Consider the following 20,597-nt stretch of genomic DNA (forward strand, 5'->3'; position numbering starts at 1 on the left):
TAACGGAAGGAGTGTCACGGAACTTGCAGCCCTGTTTTAAAACTGCCAGATGGAAGACTCTTACTGTAGCACCTTCAGATTGCGTGTAAGACCAAGGAGCCATGAAGGGGTAAGGCCCCCAGGCCCAGTACAAGGCCCGGTAGAAGAGCTGGAGCCGCCCTGAGCCGCCCCCCAGGCTGGCCCGCACGTCACCCCTGCAGGTCCATCTGCACGCTGGGAAGCTCAGATCCCACGCCTGCTGGGGCACCATATGGCCTCAGGCATAAACGCTAGGCAGACCAACAGGGGCTCAGGGGTTTCTCTGCTTTACTCGGAGGTTCCAGAATTCATCCATGCTCCGCATGGACTTGCAGACTTGTTTTTATCACAATTTTTTTTAATGGAGTTTGTTGCCTAATGTGAACATGAGGACTTTTACTTCTCACTCTCTTTTAAAAATAGGCATGCCTGAAAACAGCGGGCCCGTGGTGCCACATGCTCCACCTGGCCATCGGAGGGCTCAAAACCTTCCATGGGATCCCAACAAAGCATACAAATTAAAAAGGAAGACATAAAATTTTCCCTTTTTTGCAGATGACATGATTGTCTACACAGATAATCCCAAGGAATATACCCAAAAAATGCTAGAATTAATACATGAGCTCAGCAAGGTCACAGGACACAAGATCGACACACACAAATCATGTTTCCGTTTACTAGCAACAATCATGTAGACACCAGGATGAAAAACAAACCTACTGACAACTGCTCCCCAAAAAGAAGCACCTGTTTATGGACCTAGCAAAACACGTACAGTATCTATATGCTAAAAGTTACAAGACGCTGATGACAGAAGTCAAAGATACTTAAATAAATTGAGAGAAGTATCACATTTGTGGATTGGAAGACTTGACAGAGGAAAGAGGAGCCAGGGGTCATGGGAGGAGGAAGGACCCCAGGAGGGGCCTGGGGCTCATGCCTCCTCTGCCCGAGGTCTCAGAGCATTTAAGGAGCCCAGACCATGGGTCTCAACCAAGATGGTTCACCCCCAGGAGGCACTTGACAATGTCTGGAGACGCTCTTGGTTGTTGCAGTTGGGAGTTGGGTTGTTACTGTCATCTCATGCATGGAGGCCAAGGCTGCTGTTAAGCTCCCTACAATGCCCAGGACAGCCCCCACCACAAGGAACTATCTAGCTGTAACTGTCAGTAGTGCCAAGGTTGAGAAATCCTTAGCAAAGGGAAAAGCATTTGAGGCAGAGAAAACAGCACATGCAAAGGCCCTGAAATGACTTGTATTCGATGTGTTCAAAGTGCAGGCAGGCAAACCAGCGAGTCCGTATCCCAATGAGGTATGAGGAGAAGGGTACAAGGGGTTGAGACGGGGTCATGTAAAGTGCGGTAAGAAGTTGAAAGTTTAAGCTAAAGCAATGAGAAACCCCTGAAGGGTTTGGGGCAGTGTGTATTCTGGTTTATGTATTAAAATAATCACCCCATCGCATGGAGACCAGATTGGATGTAGAAAAAGGAGAAGCAAGCAGGTCAAGAGGCTCCGCTGTCGTCCAGGGAAACAGTGATGGTGCTCGGAATACAATGAAAGAAAGTGTGTCATCCTGAGTGTTTTTAGAGGTAGAAATGTCAGGATTTGTGATGGACTAAATGTGGGGGGTAGGGGGAGAAATCAAGGGTGACTCCCAGGTTTTCTCCTGGCAAAACTCAGTGAATGTCAGTTGTGTTAGTTTGTCTCAGCTGCCATAACAAAACACCGCTGTCTGTGCAGCTTCAACGGCAGAAGCTGATTTCTCCCGGCCCTGGAGGCTGGAAGCCAAGGCCAGGGTGTCGGCAGGGCCGGCTCCTCCTGAGGCCACTCTCCTCGACGCACAGGTGGCTGCCTTCACCCTGCGTCCTCACATGGTCGTCCCTCTGTGCATGTCTGTGTCCTAATCTCTTCCCATAAGGACGCCAATCATATTGAATTAGGATCCACCCTTATAGACTCAACTTAGTCACCTATTTAAAGCCCCTGTCTCCAAGTACAGTCTCATTCTAAGGTCCAACACTCCAACATATGAGTTTTTAGGGGACACAACTCAGTCCACAAAACTGGTGCCACTTTTGGGGATGAGGATGGAATCCAGCACTCCACATTGGCTGTAGTCGAGCTCCCGGAGCCCATCAGACATCCAAGTGGACCATCTACTGGGGAACTGAACATACAACCTGTGATCCAGGTGAAAGACATGAATTTGGAAGTCGGAGGTAGTTACTGACATTTAAAACCATGAGACTGGTTGAGGTACCCAAGGGATAAGTGGACAGAGCCATGAGCTGAGCTGCTAGACTTGGCCCCATTTATAGACGGAGAGGAGGGGCCAGCAAAACAGAGTGAGGAGCTGGAAAGCAAAGCAGGAGAGTCGGAAAGCATTTTAAGCTGCAAAGTTATCAGGATAGGAGAAGAGCGTGCTGAGAAGGACAATGACCTAAAACCACAGCCACAGGGCAGCTTGATGACACCTTGCCCTGTCGCTGGCTGAGGCCACCCAGCCCCCACAGGCCCAGCCTCAGCCCTGGGAGGCCCATTCCCTCGGGATCCCACACTGTCCTCGGTCGTCACGCATAGGTTCCACAGCCCTGGCTTCCAGCACAGCAAACAAGCGAAAGCCAGCAAGGCTTAGAAGCCAGAGTCTTTGCATAACCAAATGGCAGAAGTGGAATCCCGTTACTTTGCCATATTCTGTTCACTAGAAGTGAATCACTAGGTCGAGCCCACCCTCACTTCACCCCAGCTATGCCTGGTCCCCTTTGTAAGCTCCTCAGCAGGCCAAGGAAAAGAAAGCCATTTACTTTGGGAGCTAGGAATTGTGAAGTTTATTGTCTTGCTAATGAATTCATCCAAAGGTATGAGGATGTCTTTCTTCAACTAGAAGTGACCCACTAATCAACAAACAGCCTGTTGTTCTATCCATCCAGATGGGCAGCGTCAGGGTGCCTGCCACTTTCCCTTGTCCTGGAGGAAAGAGGCCATGTCACCTGCTAAGTGGTCTGCAGTGGATGCTCAAAGGCTCCACCTTGAATCTCACCTGTTCAATATTTCTACCAACTTGAAGTCACGTGTGATTCTTTGGGAGGTCATACAAACCCAGTGGGAAGGGGGTGGTCAAGAAGAGCAGCGGGTGAAATACGACCTCTATACCCAGGGCATCAGGCTTAACCAGGAGGGAGAAAGGAAGTCTTCCCAGGGGACAGAGGCCACTAGGTATGGAGGACAAAGGGACAAAGAGAGAGCAGTGGGTTTCCGGCTGGAGCTGGGTCAGGACTCCTTGATGCCTGGCCACCGCCCCTCCAGGAGGGAGCTGAGCCCAGCTCTGGAACTTGCCACAGGGAAACCTTCCCACTTACTGCATGTAAGGGCAGAGCTCTCAGCAGCCCTGTGAGGCGAGGCCTCCATTCACCATTCCCTTTGTTCATTACTGAATGTATGGTGGGCACTGCACATTCATACAGACACAGGCGTGATGCCTGGGGGCTAACACCACTGCCCCCATTGCGCCCGGAGTCAAGCAGGAGTCCCAGGGTGACTGGATGTCTCCTCCCAGATTCCTTTCCTGCCCACCCTCCTCTCTCTTTCCTGGACCCAAACCAGAAACTACAGTGTGGAGCAGCTCTGTGTGGGAGCCCCTCCTGTGTGGCCAGTGTCCTCTATATATTATCTCAATTGTATACAAATCCAAGAAACAGATGATAAGGCCCATCAGATCACCGCTCCTGGGTCCCATGGTAAGTGGCAGCACCAGGGTTTGAACCCACATCCATCTGAGTGCAGGGCCCACATCCTTGCCTGTGCCCTGGTGTCTGCTGGGCCATCCCAGCAAGGGATCCGGCACAGGTGACTCGGCACCCAGGCGCGCAAGTCTGGTGGGGCCGACTTGTTTCCAGGTCCACTGAGTTTGCAGGGGAGGTGGTCAGGAGCTGCGTCACAGGACAGGAAGCCACTGGGGTGGGAGCCGCCGGTTTGCTGGGTTGGCTGTGCTGCCGCCCTCACAGGTGATGCTGAAGCCAGGCCAACCAGATGGCTGCATAGCTGAAGCTCAGGAAGAGGATGACCTTCAGCAGAGCCAGGAATAGGAAACTGGCAAAGAGCAGGAAGGGCCTGGTGGAGGAGACCGGTCAGTGAGAAAGCAATTGCTGCAGTCACCCGAGAGGCCAGGCCCCACCTCATCTCCCACCTGTGGGCCCCAAACCCCAGACAGGAGTCATGGCCATCAGCGGGCCTCACACTGTCCCCCAGAGTCAGGCCTGAGAGGGACAGAGAGACAGAAGGGAAAGCAGGAGAGAGTGGCTCAGGACTGATGAGACTGGGTGCACCACTTGGGGGCCCTGCGCTTCCCACTTTCCCAGGTTCATCTCACATGCTCCTCACAATGACCCTGTGAGGTGGTGCTGTTACTATTACGTGGCAGGGTGTGTTTTCCCAATAAGGCCACAGCGGTATTTCCAGTCCCATGTGCTCTTCTGGAAGCTTACCACCCCCCTATCAAGAGGTGGAGTTTATTTCCCATCCCCTTGAACCTGAGTAGGCTCGTGACCACCTCAGTGATGGACTATGATGGAGTGACACTGTGTGACCTCTGAGGTCACACCTGGCTCACTCCCTCGGAACACTTGCCCGTGACCCCACTGCTGTAGTGTGAGGAAGCCCAGACCACAGGCAGACGCCACGTGTGGAATTCCAACCCAGAGCCTAACACCAGGGAGTGAACATCAGCATGTAAGTGAGAGGAATTTTAGGTGGTCCAGCCCCCAGCACATAAATCTTCCAGCTGAGGTTCCAGACAGACTGGAGAGGAGGCAATTTCCCCTACTGCACCCTGTCCAAATCCCTGACCCATAGACCCGTGAATGCCATAAACGATTACATCATGCCACTAAATCATGACATAAAACAGCCTAATTATCTAGCATCATCTTCATCTTACAGATGAGGAAACTGAGGCACAGAGCAGTAGCTTACCCAGTGTCATCATCCTGCTAGTAAAAAGTGGGGCTGTGATGGGAAGCTGACACTGGACACTAAGCCCCTCACACTTAGAGACTGGGAAGGAGACAGAGCGGGGGCTGAGGCAGAGGCCAGGCACAGGGAGCTCTGGGCGCTAGCTGGGAGCCGCAGCGGGTACCAAGGTGTCACACCAGGGCCAGAGTCCCAGCCTCAGCATCCCCGAAGGGGACTGTCAAAGCCAGGACAGCGGGAACCCCCTACAGGGACTCAGCTTTTCTTACCAGGCAGGAAGGCCAGGGCTGGACACACGGCTGGTCAGAGCCAGGGCTCCTGGGCTGGCCGGCGCCTCAGTGGGCCTCACTGCTACCGTCACTGAGCCTACAGAGCAGGTCACAAGTCACTCTCTGCTCCAACCTCCCAAGGGCCCAGAGTCTATAGTCCCCATGAAACTGCATGTCTCACCTTCCTCACGGGAGCCTGGGGAGGGAGGGGCCACGCAGAGAGGAGATGGTCCTTGGGGTGGGGAGGTGCCAAGGGCGGGTAGGAGGAGCGCAGTACCACTCCCTGCGGGGGCCCCCAGCCCTGTCTCACACCAGGGTAGACCAGGCATAGAGTGATGAGTCGCTAGCGGGCGGCGCTGGGAAGATGGGATCACTCAGGGCCTCCACCAGCCCTCCGGGAAGCCCCCGAGACCTTCAGGGGGGCTCCATCATGTTCCCACAGCGGTGGGGGGCTTCAGAAGTCCAGTGTGCCCCAGAGTGCAGGACCCAGATCCTCCCTCTCTCTCTGCACACCCTGCCCCCAGACCAGGCACACGGCACAAAATAACCACAGGGGAAATGCTGGCGTGAATTTACATGTGTCCCCTGCTGAGTGAGGGAAGTGTAACTACACAGATGTGCCCCCGTTAGGCTAAGGAGGGCCAGGAAGGCAGGGCTGGGGGGCAGGGGGCAGGTGACACAGCTTAAATGCCACCTGCTCAGAGGGCCTCCTGTACCTAGAGTAGCCCCTAAACATGATTTAATTCCCCCACCCCCAGCCCTGCCCCATTCCTCTTGCGTTGCCCCCGTTACCATCTGTGCAGATGTGAGGAGCCTCAGATCTACAACAGGCCCTCCACCAGACGTCCCAAGCTACCCTGCGCTCTGTCCCTTTCTCTCTTCACCCCCCACCACAGAGTCCACATCTGCCATCCACCCCCAAGCCGCTGGGCTCAGGAGGGCAGAGACTGTGTCTGCCTACTGTCCGCACTCCCACCCCACCTCCCACGCCGTACCCAGTCCGTAATAGACAGGCAATAAATGTTTTTGATGACTGAGGGAGAAACCCAGAACCCAGATACAGAGCAACTTTCCCCCCTGAAATCTAGAGATTTGAGAATTACAGCTTTATTTGGCCTGGATGGCAGTACCAATGGCTACTGCAAGTCCTAACTACCAGCTACTGGGATCAGCGCTTTACACCTGTCAACTCATTAATACTCATAGTCACTCTAGAGGCAATACTATTCTTAATCCCATTTTACTGCTGGGGAAACTGAGGCACCTGCTGGTTAAGGAACTCGTCCAGCTCACACAGCCAGCAAGTGGCAGAGCTGAGACTTGAACACAGCTTTCTGACTGCAGGGCCCAAGCTATGACCCAACACATCCCACCTGGCATGTTTACATGCAGGCACAGATGATGCTCTTACACATGCATGTGCACACACATGGGTGCATTCCTTGTCCCCCTTGAACCGCCGTCCTGGAGCCAGGGCTGGACCCTCCATCCACCCTTGAACAAGAGGCACCAGGTACCCCTGACCTCAGCCCGTGCCAGGCAGAGGGGGTGGGGAACTATTACCTGGAAAAACAGTCACTGCCGCTGGGGCCTGGGGGACTCCTCTGCCCCTGTCCACCCCACACCAGTACGTGTCTGCGTCTCCCTCCTCCAGGTCCTCCATGATCACGAGGAAGAAGTGCTCTCTGGGGCTGTCTTGGAGGGTCACGCGGCCGTGCCTCACCTCCTGTCCGGCTCTCTGTGTTGTTTCAATGACTCGGACACAGTCTTTCCAGTTGGGCCCTCGGCACCAGAACTTTCTGTGGCCCTCCTCTCCCACACTGTACAGGCACTTCATCCCCAGAGTCCCTCCCACTGTGACATTTAAGATTCTGGGGATGCTTACAGCAAAATGGCCTGAAAGACACAAATCCACACATCTTCAGCCAGCGTGTCCTGGGGCTCCAGCCCCCCATCACTGCTCCTCGCAGTGACCCTGAATGAACAGATATGCCATCCCCCCTCCCCGTGGGGTCCCTCCATGTCCTCACAGGCTCACACCTCTGCAGGAAACATGCCTTGTTGTACAAACACACACCTACCCAGGCAGCTGCAGTCTCCTTGGACCTGATGATTTTTCTGTTGCTTCTCTGGGAGACCAGAAAAATCCTCCCTCTATGGCAATTAACCACCTCCCACATGAAGTACACATACTCTTCTCCTCTCCAACCCTTTCTCCACACTCACCTCTTTCCCCAAGCCATTTTGACCTCTCTTGGGTGGTTTTCACTCTTCTATAGGCCCGACTTGACCCTCTCCATTAAGTGGGGCAAGGCAGGCGTGGGGGAGGTGGGAGGTAATGGAGCAAAGATCCAGCACCATCCTCGTTATAACAGCTCACAGTGATCCAGGGCTTGGAAAGGATGGGAGCTGTTCTATGCTCTTAACAGGTGTTAATAGGTTTAATCCTCAAAGCAGCCCCCAGAGGGCTTTATCTATCCCGGCCAGGCCAGGGCCGCATTAATCCCCAGGTTGACACAGCATTAGGATGGTGGGATTTGGAATCTGAGTATTGAAGGAGAAGGGAGAAAGGGAGAATCTGCTGCTCTCAGGTCACAGGACTAAAGCTGGAATACCCTGCGGAGCGAGGCCCCTCCAGCGGGTAACCGGGAGGAAGGCCTGGCGGGGCTTCCCTCCAACGCGGGGAGCTAGGTGAGGGCAGAGACATGAGAAAGGGAGCAAGAGGCAGCTGGGCAAAGGCCCAGGCAGACGTGCGGACCATAACCAGCCTAAAATCAACCCCTTTCTCACCCTGGCAAGGACAGCGCACAGTTCTGCACGAGAGACCCCGTTTGCCCGCACGGTTTATGCTTCAAGTCAGGCAAAGGGGAATGGCGGTTATCCTGGGGGTAATTTTTGCCCTTTCTATTCACAAGGGAGGACATGTGGGAAAATAAACTACACTGAAGAGTACTTGGAATCTTCCAGGAAGATTTTCCCAGACTTCTGTGCCTCTTATATTGGTCTCTGCCTACAGATTCTCTTTCTCCCTATCAGCTCTACAGAGTAGACATGCTCAAGGCCAAAGCCCCACTCACCTGGGAGGCAGAGGAGCAGGAAGACCCTGCAAACAGCCATCCGGCCTTGACGGATCATTCCTCGCCTGCAGGTACCGGCAAGTTCTCGCTTCTCCTTTTTTGTTCCTCCCTCCGTCTCGCTCGTGCTATTACATGGCTTCTTGATTTTTCAAAAACTTTAGTTCTCAAACTAAATAAATAAAGGAAGATCCCTGGAAAAAATTGCAAAAGTGTATGTGTGTCTATAGGTGAGGAGGGAAAAGTGGTAGAAAAGAAGTGCATGGTCTTGAGATGTTTGATAACCAACCTAGAAATATTCAATGTGGTTGCTGCAGAGGAACTTCATCGACTCCAGGATTTTTACAAGTGTTTTTGACTGAAATCCACAGTAAGAAATAGGTTTACATGGTGTGGGGGAGCACGGGGAGAACAGTGTAGCACAGAGAAGGCACATAGTGGATCTGTGATATCTTGTTACACTGATGGACAGTGACTGCACTGGGGTATGGGTGGGGACTTGATGATGTGGGTGACTGTAGTAACCACATTGTTTTTTCATGTGAAACCTTCATAAGAGTGTATATCAATCATACCTTAAAAATTTTTTTTAAAAGAAAGAAATAGGTTTACATTTCAGCTCCAAATTACCACCCATATTTATATCTGAAGCAAAAGTCTCATAAAATGATACTTACCTTATTACATACTATGCACTGGAATGTTTTCCATTCTATTCTTTTTGTTTTTTTTTTAAAATGCTGGTTGCAACACCCAAGTTGATTTTATCCCCCAGTAATGGTCATTCGTCATAGTCTCCGGGCCCTGTCCAGTCACCTCGGGTTGGGGTTGAAGAAACCAGAGCCCAAAACTTAAGTGACTCATACAAAACCAGCCTGAGGTCAGATGCACAGCCAGCTGGGCCCGGGATCCCATGGCTCGGACCCAGTGTCCTTTTCTCACAGGTTCCTCAATGACACAGAGCTCATGTTTCGTTTGTGAAGACATGACCACCTCCCCGAGTCGGCCTCTCTGGTCTCCCCAAGGTCACCCTCACCTCTGGCTGAAGGGCTTCACTGCAAGGCCCCCCGCTAGTCAATGTAAGGTAGATCTGAGCACTGGAGCTGATGACAGTCCACATCGCTGCCACCTCAACCACCCACCCCCTGGGGCTCAGGAAAACTCCCAGCTCAGTGGGACGGCAAGTGAGAGTGGCAGGGGCCCTCCCCTTCGAGAGCAAAGTGATCATAATACTCACAACGACAGAAGAACCCGGGCTGCACGGTCTTGCCGTCTTTCTCCCTCACTTTCTCCTGCTCCCTTCTTCCCACTTCTCTTTCTCGCTCAGGTTTAAGCAGGTGATTCTGTCTTCATGCATCTCAAGTGCATGCCTGCCATGCATCGCACAGCCCAGGACCCACAGCTGCAGGCCCAAATGCCAGACCCCACCCCTGAGTCACCGAATCCAGGGACATCAGCGGAGGGTGGGGTGCGGCAGGCCCAGCCCTGGCCGCTGACCATCAACCTCAAACCCACGCCTAGGTTCAGCTACGATTGCTCAACAGGGAGACTCAGGAAGCGCCGAGGGCCCTGGCCATGCTTCAGCAACAAGAGAGACATAAGAAACAGAATATTTGCAAATCATATATATTTATTATATATGTTATATGATAAGGGATTAATATCCAGAACATATAAAGAACTCCTAAAACTCAACAACAAAAAACAAACAACCTGATTCAAAGAAATGAGCAGATGACATGAATAGACACTTCTCCAAAGGTACTCAAATGGCGAATAAGCCCATGAAAAGATGTCCAACATCACTAGGGAAATACAAATCAAAACCACCACAAAATACCACTTCACACCCATTAGGATGGCCACTACCCAAAACACAGAAAACAGCAAGTGCTAGTGAAGATAGGGAGAGATGAGAATCCTTGCGCCCTGTTGGCAGGAATGTAAAATGGTACAGTCACTGTGGAAAATAGTGTGACGATTCCTCAAAGAAGTAAAACTAGCATTATTTTTATTTGATTCTGTATGATTCAGCAATTCCACTCCTGGGTATATACCCAAAAGAATTGAAGCAGGGCCTCAAAGAGATATTTGTACACCATGTTCATGGCAGCATTAGTCACGATAGTTAAAAGTCTAAAGAAACCCAAGTGTCCATTGATGGGTGAATAGCTAAGCAAAATATGGTCTACACATCAGATGGAATATTATCCACCCTTAAGAAGAAGGTAAGTCCTGCAATATGTTGTAACGTGGATGGGCCCTGGGGATATCATGCTAAGTGAGATCAACCGGTCACAAGAAAATAAACACTGTGTGAGAAGGCAACTTCCTCTGTGACTCTGTGGCATCTTACTAACTGATGGCAGTGACTGCAATGGGATATGGGGGAGACACAATAATATGGGTGAATGTAGTAACCACGTTGTTTTCATGTGAAACCTTTGTAAGAGTATATATCAGTAATACCTTTATAAAAAGAAAGAAAGAAAGAAAGAATAAATACTGTATGATTCCACTTAGAGGGCGTGCTTAGAGTAGTCAAAATCATACAGACAGAAAGCAGAACAGTGGTGCCTAGGGGCTGGGGGGGAGGGGAGAATGGAGAAATAATATTGAATAGGTGTAGAGTTTTACTTTTACCTATGAAAAGAGTTACGGGGACGGATGGTGGGGACGGTCACACAACAATGTGAATATATTTAAGACCACTGAACTTTACATCTTCAAATGTAAAGATGGCAAATTTTAGATGTATATTTTACCACCAAAAGAAAAAAACCTGAATATTAAAAAAATAATAATAAAGTTGCTCCTTGGAAATAACACTGATGAGACCATGGAGGAAGGCTGATAAGATGGTAAGAAATGGAGGTGGGAAGACTGTTGGGAGGGCCTTGCAGTTTTCTAAGCTGCGTCCTATCCCTGGTATGGCCTGGAAGGCAAGGTTGGGAGAGATGTGGTAGAGTCATCAGTACTTGATCACTGGGCACCTTTTGAAAGCAATTGCCAACATTCTTCCATCTTGGATGGAGGCTGTTGTCATTCATTAAACTAAAGACACAGATGGAGGCGCAAGTGTTGGGGAGAAGAGAGACTTCAGGGAAAGGTCCAGGCTCAGCAATGCACACAAGGAGAACACGTGATGATGAAGGCAAAGATCAAGAATGCCAAAGATCGCCAGCAAACCACCAGAAGCCTTCAGAAAGAACCAGCCCTGTGACACCTTGACCCTGAGCTTCTGTCCTCCGGAATGGTGGGACGATACAGTTCTGTGGTTTAAGCCACCCAGTTTGCAGGATTTTGTCATGAGAGGCCTGGAACACTCATGCGTAGAGAGAGAGAAAGGTGATCTGTCTGTGAAACTAGAAGAAAGAAAGGAAAGATGTGAATATAGAATATAGGAAATATAGAGAAAAGCTTCTAAGTGTGAGGACAGCAAGTTGAGGAAGTTTACACTTCTAAGAAGGATTTTTTCTACTATAAAAAGCAGGAAGGAGTTAAAATGGGGAATTGAAAATAATGGTAAAATTTTGAAATAGCAGCTATAGAGAATGGTACAGAGAACTGATGGGGGTGTGTTTAAGGATCGCTAAGGGTATTGGGGGCTCAGCAAAAAATAAATTTCCAAATTTAGTGCTAACTGGCACCCGTATCTAATTTTATCCTGTAGCACTCAGCTGCCCCAGGACATGACGGGAAAATGGTCAGCTGGAGTGACGGCGAATGAACGGTTTGGGGTAGGTACAGCAGAAGGTCAAGGGGATGACATAAAAAAATATTGCATAGAGACTAGTTTAAGTGATAAACCTTGATGTCCATCACTTAGGGAACAAAATGAAGAAGAGAGATTTAAAGCAATGTTCTCGTCTGAATAAATAATGCTACCTGCCATAACAAACAGCCCTAAAATCTCAGTGGCTTAATACAATAAAGGTTTATTTTTCACTCACATCATAGACTAAGGAAAGTCAGACAGATCTCCCAAGTGGCGACTGAAGGATCTGGACTCCTTCCAGCTCAAGATGCCAACACCTTCAACACTGGTCCCCACTGTTACCATGGAGCACGTGGGGAAGGGCGTGGGTGTCTTACGGTCAGGCCCAGAAGTGGCAAGCCTCACTTCCACCCACATCTAGAGGAACCAGGACACGGAGGCCCTAAAGCAAAATGTCATCAGAAACAAAGTAAGTCACTTCTTTGCCTGGTCCTTAAACACATGAACTGCCGCTTACAGGAAGAGGAAATAGTCATTTCCTATATCCCTCACACTAGGTACCACTAAACCCTGGATTTTCCACGTGAAACAAACTTAGGGAGACCGAAAGGTGGAGAGAAAGGAATCTGGCAAGGGGCCCTGGAGCCCGAGGAATGACATGTGAGTTGCTGAGTTCTCTGGTTTCTTTTTGCTTCATGTATCCCAGCCGTGGAGAGACCCCAGGCTGGAGAAGTCAGCAGCCAGGAAAAGTAAACAGGCACCGAAGAAAGTCGTCTCTTTCTTGCCAAAGAACCAGGAAAGGGGCAGCCTAGCAAAACGGAAGCTTAAGACAATAACTTCTCCATCCCAGAGAAAGTGGGGGTCCCACCCACCCAGGCCAACACAGGCAGAGTGGAGGACTAGACTTCCACCCCACCAGGCTGTCACAAGTCACCAGGGTGGTATCAGAGAAGGCCAGGAAGGGAGCCAGGACTTTCATGCCCCCCAGGCAATAGTGGCGTACCCCCACTCTGTGGTGTCAGTGCTGCCCACATGTGGAGCTGGACCCCCACCCCACCCGGCAGTAATGAGGAGCTCTATTCTCTCCCCAGGGGTGGCGTTAGTCTAAGCCACTTGGAGAGCAGTTGGGAGACCCTCCAACCCCTCCCAGCCCAGAATATCATCTTGGAGGCCTAGTGGAGAGCCCGCACTCACACCCTCACCCCTCAGGGCTCAGAAAGCCTCCCTGGGAGTGCCCTACAGGACTGGGGCAGATGGCCTCTGTGTATTCTCATCATCCCCATGCATTTCCAGCATGACCTTGGGTGTATGATAATTGCAGATGGAATTGTCTGCAGCCTGCGCTGCACTGAGCAGGGTTCTGCCTATTCGCTCCTGTATGCCCGGGACCTGGCCCAGCATCTGTGGAGAGTAGGACTTAATGAGCGTGAACTGAAGGAAGAAAGGGAGGGAAGAAAGGAGAACAGCCTGGAAAACGGCGGAGAAAAGAACACCGAGCCCACGGGATAGGCTCTTCTGCCTTAACCTGGTGTTAACAAGAATTCCACTGAGTAAACTTGAAGATCTGATTGGCTTTACTCAGCGATTCATGAACCAGCCAGCAGCCCAGCCAGCAAGCAGAGAGATGCCCTGAGGAGCTGAACAAAAGGGAAGGTTTTTTGAAAGGAGGGTAGAGCAAGGAAGTTACTAGCAAAAGAAAAGAAAGAATTGTTTCTGGCCAGGTCACCTTCCCTTAGCGGGAAGATCAATATTGATTGGAGGCGGGGAATCTGATCAGTCAGATTACCTCCTAATGCTGATTGGGAAATTCCAGACTGGCTGATTCAAAATTCCACTCCTGGGAGCAGCTGAAACCACAGTTCGGTTTGGTATTTAGTCTTGGTGGGGCTTAACCTAGCTGACTCCGTCAGGGGCCGGTATCTTTGTAACACAAAGGACGCATCGAAATGAAAGGAGATTGAAAATAGGGATCAGTGAGCAATTTCGAGCCTTTTCAAATGGTAGATTAATGGAAAAAAATTCTCTGCCATTTTTTGACTTGCAACGTTGGCTGCTATGATAAGGCCCTTCCACTAGAAAAAATGTCTGTTCCCACACAGACTTGGGCTGTGTGAAGTTATGCAACACCCACTTTCCCAGGATTTCTCGGAAAGGTATTCATTTTAAAGGATCATAAAAATTAGTTTTTATACATAAGATGTGCTTTTCTAATCATCTAAGATCAGTTTATATGCTACAGCATTTTTTACATAAAACTTCATCTTTATAAAGAAATTCTATATCCCAAGAAATCCATTTTAAAAATTCCAAAATTATGTCTTTCCTGTTACAGCACAAAGTAGCCATTCACTAAACATGTATAACAAGAAGCTTTTTTAGAAGCAAAAGGGATCGTCCACGCGATCATTTAAGCTGACTCTGCCGTTTTACAGATACGGGGACCAAACTGGACAACTGAGTGCTTTTGCCCAAGGTCACAGGGCTGGATGACCCATGGAACAGGGCGGAATCTAGGTCTCAGGATGCCCAGTCTTTCCACTGTTATTTGTTGTCTAAAAGTCAAGTTATTGAAGGTGAAGAGAGAGACGATTAATTATCATAACACATCAATCGGCATAAAAAAGAGGATATGTGGTCACCCTAACTGTGCCCCAGCGTCTCCCCAGAGAAGACAGGGAATGGGGAAAGGAATCACAGAGAGAGAAGGTGCTTAGGGACAAAGTGTGCAGGTGCGTGGACATTTTGTTAGGGGCTGAACTGTGTCCCCCAAAGCTCCCACGTTGAAGTCCTAACCCCCAGGACTTCAGGCTGTGACTGTATTTGGAGGCGGGGTCCTTAAAGAGGCGATTCAGTTAAAATGAGGTCATTAAGGGTGGGCCCTAACTGAAGAGATTATAAGAAGAGATCAGGACAGACACGCGCACGGAGGGACGACCATGTGAGGAGAAGACGGCCGTCTACACGCCAATGAGCGAGGCCTCAGGAGGCGCCGACCCTGCTGACACCTTGAGCTCAGATTTCCAGCCCCAGGAATTGTGAGAAAATTAAATTCTATTGTTTAAGCCACCCAGTCTGTGATACTTTTGTTTGTAACAGCCTGCGATGAACTGAATGCTGGGTCCCCTGCCCCCAACATTTCCACATGGAAAACCTTTGCCAGTGCTGTGGGCAGGCCTTTAGGGGGTACCTCGGTCTGAGGATGGTAAGAGGCCAGAGCGCTGGCTCACTCCTTTCCCGCATGTAAGAACACAATGAGAAGTCGTGCCAGAAAGAGGGCTCTCCGCAGGGCCCGACATGCTTGCACCCTGATCTCAGGCTTCCGGCCCCCAGAACTATGAGGAACAAATGTCTGTTGTTTATAAGCCGCCCAGTCTGCACGCTTTGCCGTGGTGGCCCGAGCCCACACGTGCCCGAGTCCACGCACGGGGCTGGGAGGTACACGGCATGCTAGGGTCACACCGTCCGCCCACGGGGCCTGGCGCTGAAACTACCCCTTGCCCGACCCCGCTGTGTCCGGAGGAAGCACACAGACCAGCAAAGCCGCCACAGACCTCGGCGGGCAGGTGAGCAACCCAACAGCAGATGCGGCACTTCTGCCCAGTGACAGGCTGAGTGGCAGGTGACACTTGGAAAATCCCAAGCCAGGCCTCCGCTGCTGGCAACACTGAGTGGCTGTTTCCTTCCTGCAGCCTGGGATTTCAGCCACTGCTCGCACGCAGGGAAGGCCACGGTCGCCTGAAGGTTCCTGTGCAGACACGCAAGTCCACGTGAGGGAGAAGGAAGAGCATGTGCAAGCTTGCAAACTCTGGCCTAAAGCCCCTCTGCTCAGGACGGCCTTCTTGCCTGATCTTTCTGGAGATGACTTTCTGCATAATTAGATCAGAGAGAAACCCTTTGCAAAAGAAGACCAAAATTAGAACTGGATCTCAGCATGGCTGGAAGCTGTGTTAAAGTGTTACGTGTCTCTGCACCAGAGAAAGTGACTACTTTGAGAAAGGAGGGAAGTCAGGGCACTCTTTCCCTGGCTGGAACCAGTGTGCGGATCCCCGCCAGAAACTGCGGGACAGGGTGAAGCTCAAAGCCCAAATCCCTGCGCAGTCCCCGCCGCACCCCTCACCAGCTCGGGGGCCTGCACGTGTATCACCACCGAAGCCTGGCACCTTCGGACGGAGCACAAAGACGGCAAGACCAGCGCAGTCCCAACTGAGGGCTGCGACCTGACTCTGGGCCTTCAGATTGACGGAGTCGGTCTCCAGCAGATGTTTTTCTTATGAATAGGATATGTCAGGATACAGTGCGTCTCAGGTAGTAATGGTAAATGGTGAGACTTATTTCTGTTCCCTCTGTGTGTGCGCAGGGTTGCAATATAAACTGAAATTCTTACTGTGAGTCATGGTTAACCAAAAACAGTTTGGAAGCCATGACCTAAATCGCGTTGGGCATTTGACATTTAACAGGGGACCCTCTCACCGCTGCCTCTTGGTGCCCTGAGTCTCTGCCAAGCATGTGCTGGTCCAGAAAGGGGAAGCGGCCCAGCGTTTGGCAGACCCCAGAACAAATATCACCTGCGTTTTCTTCTTCAAAACGGTCACAGACTTTGCATTTGGCAAATGAAGTATCTGGGGATGTGAAACAAGAAGATTCTTGTGGCTATGGCCGAAACCACCTGCTCACATCAGTCCATTCGTGATATTTTAAAAAATGCTCCATCCCAGCACAGACCAGGCCGAGTCGGGGCCCTGGGGTGGGGAGACGGTGGTGCGCTGGGAGGGCCTGCGTGGGGGCAGAAGGTGCCGGCGAGCAGCTCCCCCTCCCTGCATCCTCCACTGTCGACCCCCATGGCTGCCACCTCGCTTGCCTTCCTGCTTGTGAATAACTTCCTCATGGCTTTCATTTTTTTCATTTTTCCATTTCCTTCTCTTCCTTTTATTTCAAGTTACTAAGGGACGCAATACCGACAGCATTAAGCATAGCCAGGAATGGGAGAGAGGACTCTACAGCAAAGACCTGGAAAGCTGGGGTGGGCAGTGCCACCATTATGGGTCTGGAGGTCCCAGGGACAGCAGCCTCTGGTGTGGCCCCAGGCAGCCAAGTTCTCCTCCTATGTGTCTCCTTCCTATGCTTCTGTTTGTTTATTTTCCCATCACATCAGAATTTGGGGGAATACAGCTGTTCAGAAAGAAAAGTAGCTGGAGAAGATGGCTACCAACGACAGAAACATTGTGGCTTCGACTCTCATAGTAACTAACATCACAGGGCACCCGATTCCTAAAAAGAGCCCTACAACTTCCAAAAACAGGTAAATCACCTTTTTATTTATCACTGCGTCTTCAAACGCACTACCGGAGCAGATTTTTCTGGAGTCAGGACTGGACATCGGACATTCACAAAGCAAGTCCTATAAAAACTGCTGACACAGCCTTTATCACACTGTATTATTATTGATTAGATCATCGTTTAATGAGTATCTGCCAGGCACCAGGCCCTGCGGATACAAAGATGAATGAGGAATGGCGGCTCTGCCAGCATCCCGGTAGCAGGCAGAGGGCACACTCACATGGAATGACTGAGGATAATTTAATGAAACGAGTGGTAGAGGGACAGTTAAGGTGAACCCACAAGGGACAGGGGACACCCAGGGCCGGCACGGAGCCCCTACCACCACTATGCCTACAGGAGGCGGGAGTGGCTAATACCCAGAGGCCAACAGGGGCCTTCAGGGAGACTGCCTGGCAGGGCTGCGTGGGAGCTAAAGCTCTAGGAGAAACACAGACACTCCCGGCCCGGCAGGGAGACACCTCTCTTTCTTCCTGCCCTTCTACCTCCTGCTGCCTATGACCTGAACTCAGCCAGAGACCAAACGGTGAAGCTATGTCTCCAACACCACCAGGAGCCCCTCTGGAACAGGCACCATGTCTGATTCATCTTCACATTCCCAGTACTTTGTAGAGTGACTGGCTCATCGCAGGTGCTCAGCAAACATGCGCCGTGGGAATAGATGAATGGATGGATAAATGTCTACCTACTTGGCAACCAGAGGCAGGGCTCGGCATTCAGCTGATAATTAAGTTCCAAAAACCATGTGAGACGGTATAGTGACCCCCATGGGACTAGTTTGAGACACTAGTTGCCCTCCAGAAATGTCAGGTCATCCTGACATTAGTCACCAGACCATGCTTCCCTACGAACATATCAGGTGTCCCAGCTCAGACTGTCCGGAGCTGGGATTCAGATGCGCCCGGTCATGCTTGGTGAACCAGGGAGCAGGCAGACGCCAGGCAGACCCCAGGGATCCACATACATAGAGAAAACAGAGCAGAAGAGGCGGGGAGGGGGCAGCGGTGAGGCAGCCAGGGTATCTCGCAAAGCTCTCCTCCCTGCCCCTGAGCTGGGGACTGGCGTGAGGAGAGGGCGGCTACAGGCAGCAGCTGACCCTCACCAGTCCTCTGTGACACGTGGAGGGCCAAGCAACACTGCTTCAGGGCCTAGTGACAAAGTGATTCCAAGAGGGGAAGAAGGATCGAGAATGGCCACCCTGGTCATCAGTTGGGGCCAGCAGATCAGGGCTCATTTGGAAACAACACTTTTGGCACAGACACGGATGTTAGGAAGCATGCCAGCCACGGTGTTTCATTCAGGCAGCTTTCAGGACAGCAGGTGGGAGCAGGACATGACCCAGGCTTTGTGCTAGCCACCCCGAGGATGCCCCTGGGCACTGCCAGAAGGACTGAGAGGCCTGGATGGTGATGGGAGTCCAGTGCCAAGAATGAAGTGGGGCGGGGTGTCACTGTCATGGGTCTGTGTGAGAGGCAGCTTTCGTGGATCTCAGTAAAGGCCTCAGTCTTCACTGAGGAAGCATGGCAGCTAATTCCCTGTAAGACTGACCCCGTGGGTTGCATCCGGCACCTATGTGGTGCCTACACCCTCAGCTCCTCAAGGGACGTGACATCCAGTGCCGATCTCTGATCCCTGATCACCTCCCTCCTGTGAGCTCAGCCTTCAGGAAAGAGCAACAGCAAGAGTCATTTATCCCACCACTGAACTCTCAGAAAGAGACACATGGGCACACATGCAAACATCTAAACACACACACGTTCACACACCTGTGGAGCCACATGCCTGGAGCCACCACGATTTCCACCCAGTCCCCAGGCCCCTCAAATACCCCACGGCTCACCAGTGAGGGTCGGCATCCTCTGCCTGCAGACTGTCCCTGGTGGCAGGGAAGGTGGGACAACCATGATCATCTCTGATGGAGACCCCATCTCTGGTCTCTTCTGCTTTAGCTCCTTTGGTCTTAAGATGTAGGAGCAGAATCCCAGGCAGCTCCCCAGCACCAGGATTTCACATACGGCTCCCAGCCCAGCCCGTGAGGCTCTGTGCTGCCAGCACCCACTCTTTGGGCCCCTCTCCTGGCCAGGGCCTCTTACCAGGTGGTTGTCTGAAAAACAAATGCATCCTTTCAGCCCTCACTGAGACCCAGAAATGCTGTACTCCTGCACCAACACACACACACACACACACACACACACACACACACACACACTAAAATGGGAGGGAAGGTGTCCTATGAACAGAAAGAGAACCACCATTTGTTGTGAGCATGCTGTGTGAGAGACGCGGCGGAAACTCTCCAGTGGAAACGCTATATCGCCATCATTCTGATGGAGAAGTTGAGGCTCAGGGACGTTGTATAACATGTCCAAGTTCCCAACAACCCACAGTGAAAGAGGAAGCCCTTGAGCCAACTTCTGCCCAGATTCATGCCTCGACTGCCAAGTATATGGCAGGGCAGAGGCATAGGGGACAGCTGCAGCTGCTGGCTTCTGGAAGATAAATGTGCGTGGTAAATGTTTACTAATGATTATGATAATAACCCATATTTACTGAAAGATTTCCACTGTTCCTATTATCTCATTTCATTCTGACAATAACCCTATGAAAAAGGAATAATTATTATCCCCATTTTGCAGACAAGGAAACTGAGTCTTAGCAAGGTTAAGTGATTTCTCTAAGATCAAAAGGCCAACAAGTTGCAGAGTCAGGATTCAGACTCACCTCTCTGTTCCCAAATTTGTGCTTTTAACCAGTTTCCTCTCAACCTTTATTGGTCCAATGAGACCCATGAAGATATACGGACAGACATTCCCCTCCCCAACCTTTCTCTGAGTAGCTACTCTGAATTCAAGGTGCCATCAGCAAGGTCCCAGTGCACTTGTCTCCTTTGGGAAATCTGGGAAACATCAGAGAAGGGTTTCAGTGGATAACTGGTTAACAGTGCTAACCGAGAATAACAGTGGTTCTGAGTAACTCCAGGCTGTGTGCAGACTCGACCTGCAGATCCCGTTTTTCTAGCTGGCAACCCCGTAGAACACGTACGAATGCCCACAGTCAGGCATGAAGAACTTCCACACATTCCCACTTATGCTCACATGCACAGTCCACGAGTCAGCAAGAGGACAAAACACAAGCTTCCCATTTCAGAATCACAAAGGACTCAGTATCCATACGGAACCGCACATGCGGTTACTCTTAGGAACTGCCCAACAT

General features: G+C 50.9%; 1 protein-coding gene across 2 annotated transcripts; it reads right to left on the reverse strand.

Moving 5' to 3' along the window:
* Positions 1-2,098: 2,098 nt before the first annotated feature.
* LOC118919785 (CMRF35-like molecule 6) lies at positions 2,099-19,803 on the reverse strand. 2 transcript variants are annotated; one of them, XM_057501682.1, is made up of 5 exons: positions 19,225-19,803; positions 8,333-8,523; positions 6,819-7,151; positions 5,256-5,352; positions 2,099-4,128 (listed from the first exon to the last, which is right to left on the reverse strand). In XM_057501682.1, exons 2-5 carry the CDS (start codon positions 8,388-8,390, stop codon positions 4,017-4,019), a joined length of 600 nt encoding a protein of 199 aa, XP_057357665.1. In that variant the 5' UTR covers positions 8,391-8,523; positions 19,225-19,803; the 3' UTR covers positions 2,099-4,016. The 2 variants fall into 2 exon arrangements, with proteins under 2 accessions (XP_057357665.1, XP_057357666.1); XM_057501683.1 differs by lacking the exon at positions 19,225-19,803 and adding an exon at positions 9,567-9,680.
* Between the last annotated feature and the right edge of the window lie 794 nt (positions 19,804-20,597).

Source organism: Manis pentadactyla, chromosome 4 (assembly GCF_030020395.1).
Source record: "Manis pentadactyla isolate mManPen7 chromosome 4, mManPen7.hap1, whole genome shotgun sequence".
NCBI classification, from domain to species: domain Eukaryota; kingdom Metazoa; phylum Chordata; class Mammalia; order Pholidota; family Manidae; genus Manis; species Manis pentadactyla.

Excerpts from the sequence above, each read along its gene's own strand:
- LOC118919785 (XM_057501682.1), bottom strand. The coding sequence starts at position 8,390 with ATGATCCGTCAAGGCCGGATGGCTGTTTGCAGGGTCTTCCTGCTCCTC. Across the intron at positions 5,353-6,818 it reads GGCAGTGACTGTTTTTCCAG|GCTCAGTGACGGTAGCAGTG; the intron begins GTAATAGTTCCC and ends CCTGCTCTGTAG. Across the intron at positions 4,129-5,255 it reads AGCCCTGGCCTTCCTGCCTG|GCCCTTCCTGCTCTTTGCCA; the intron begins GTAAGAAAAGCT and ends CTCCTCCACCAG.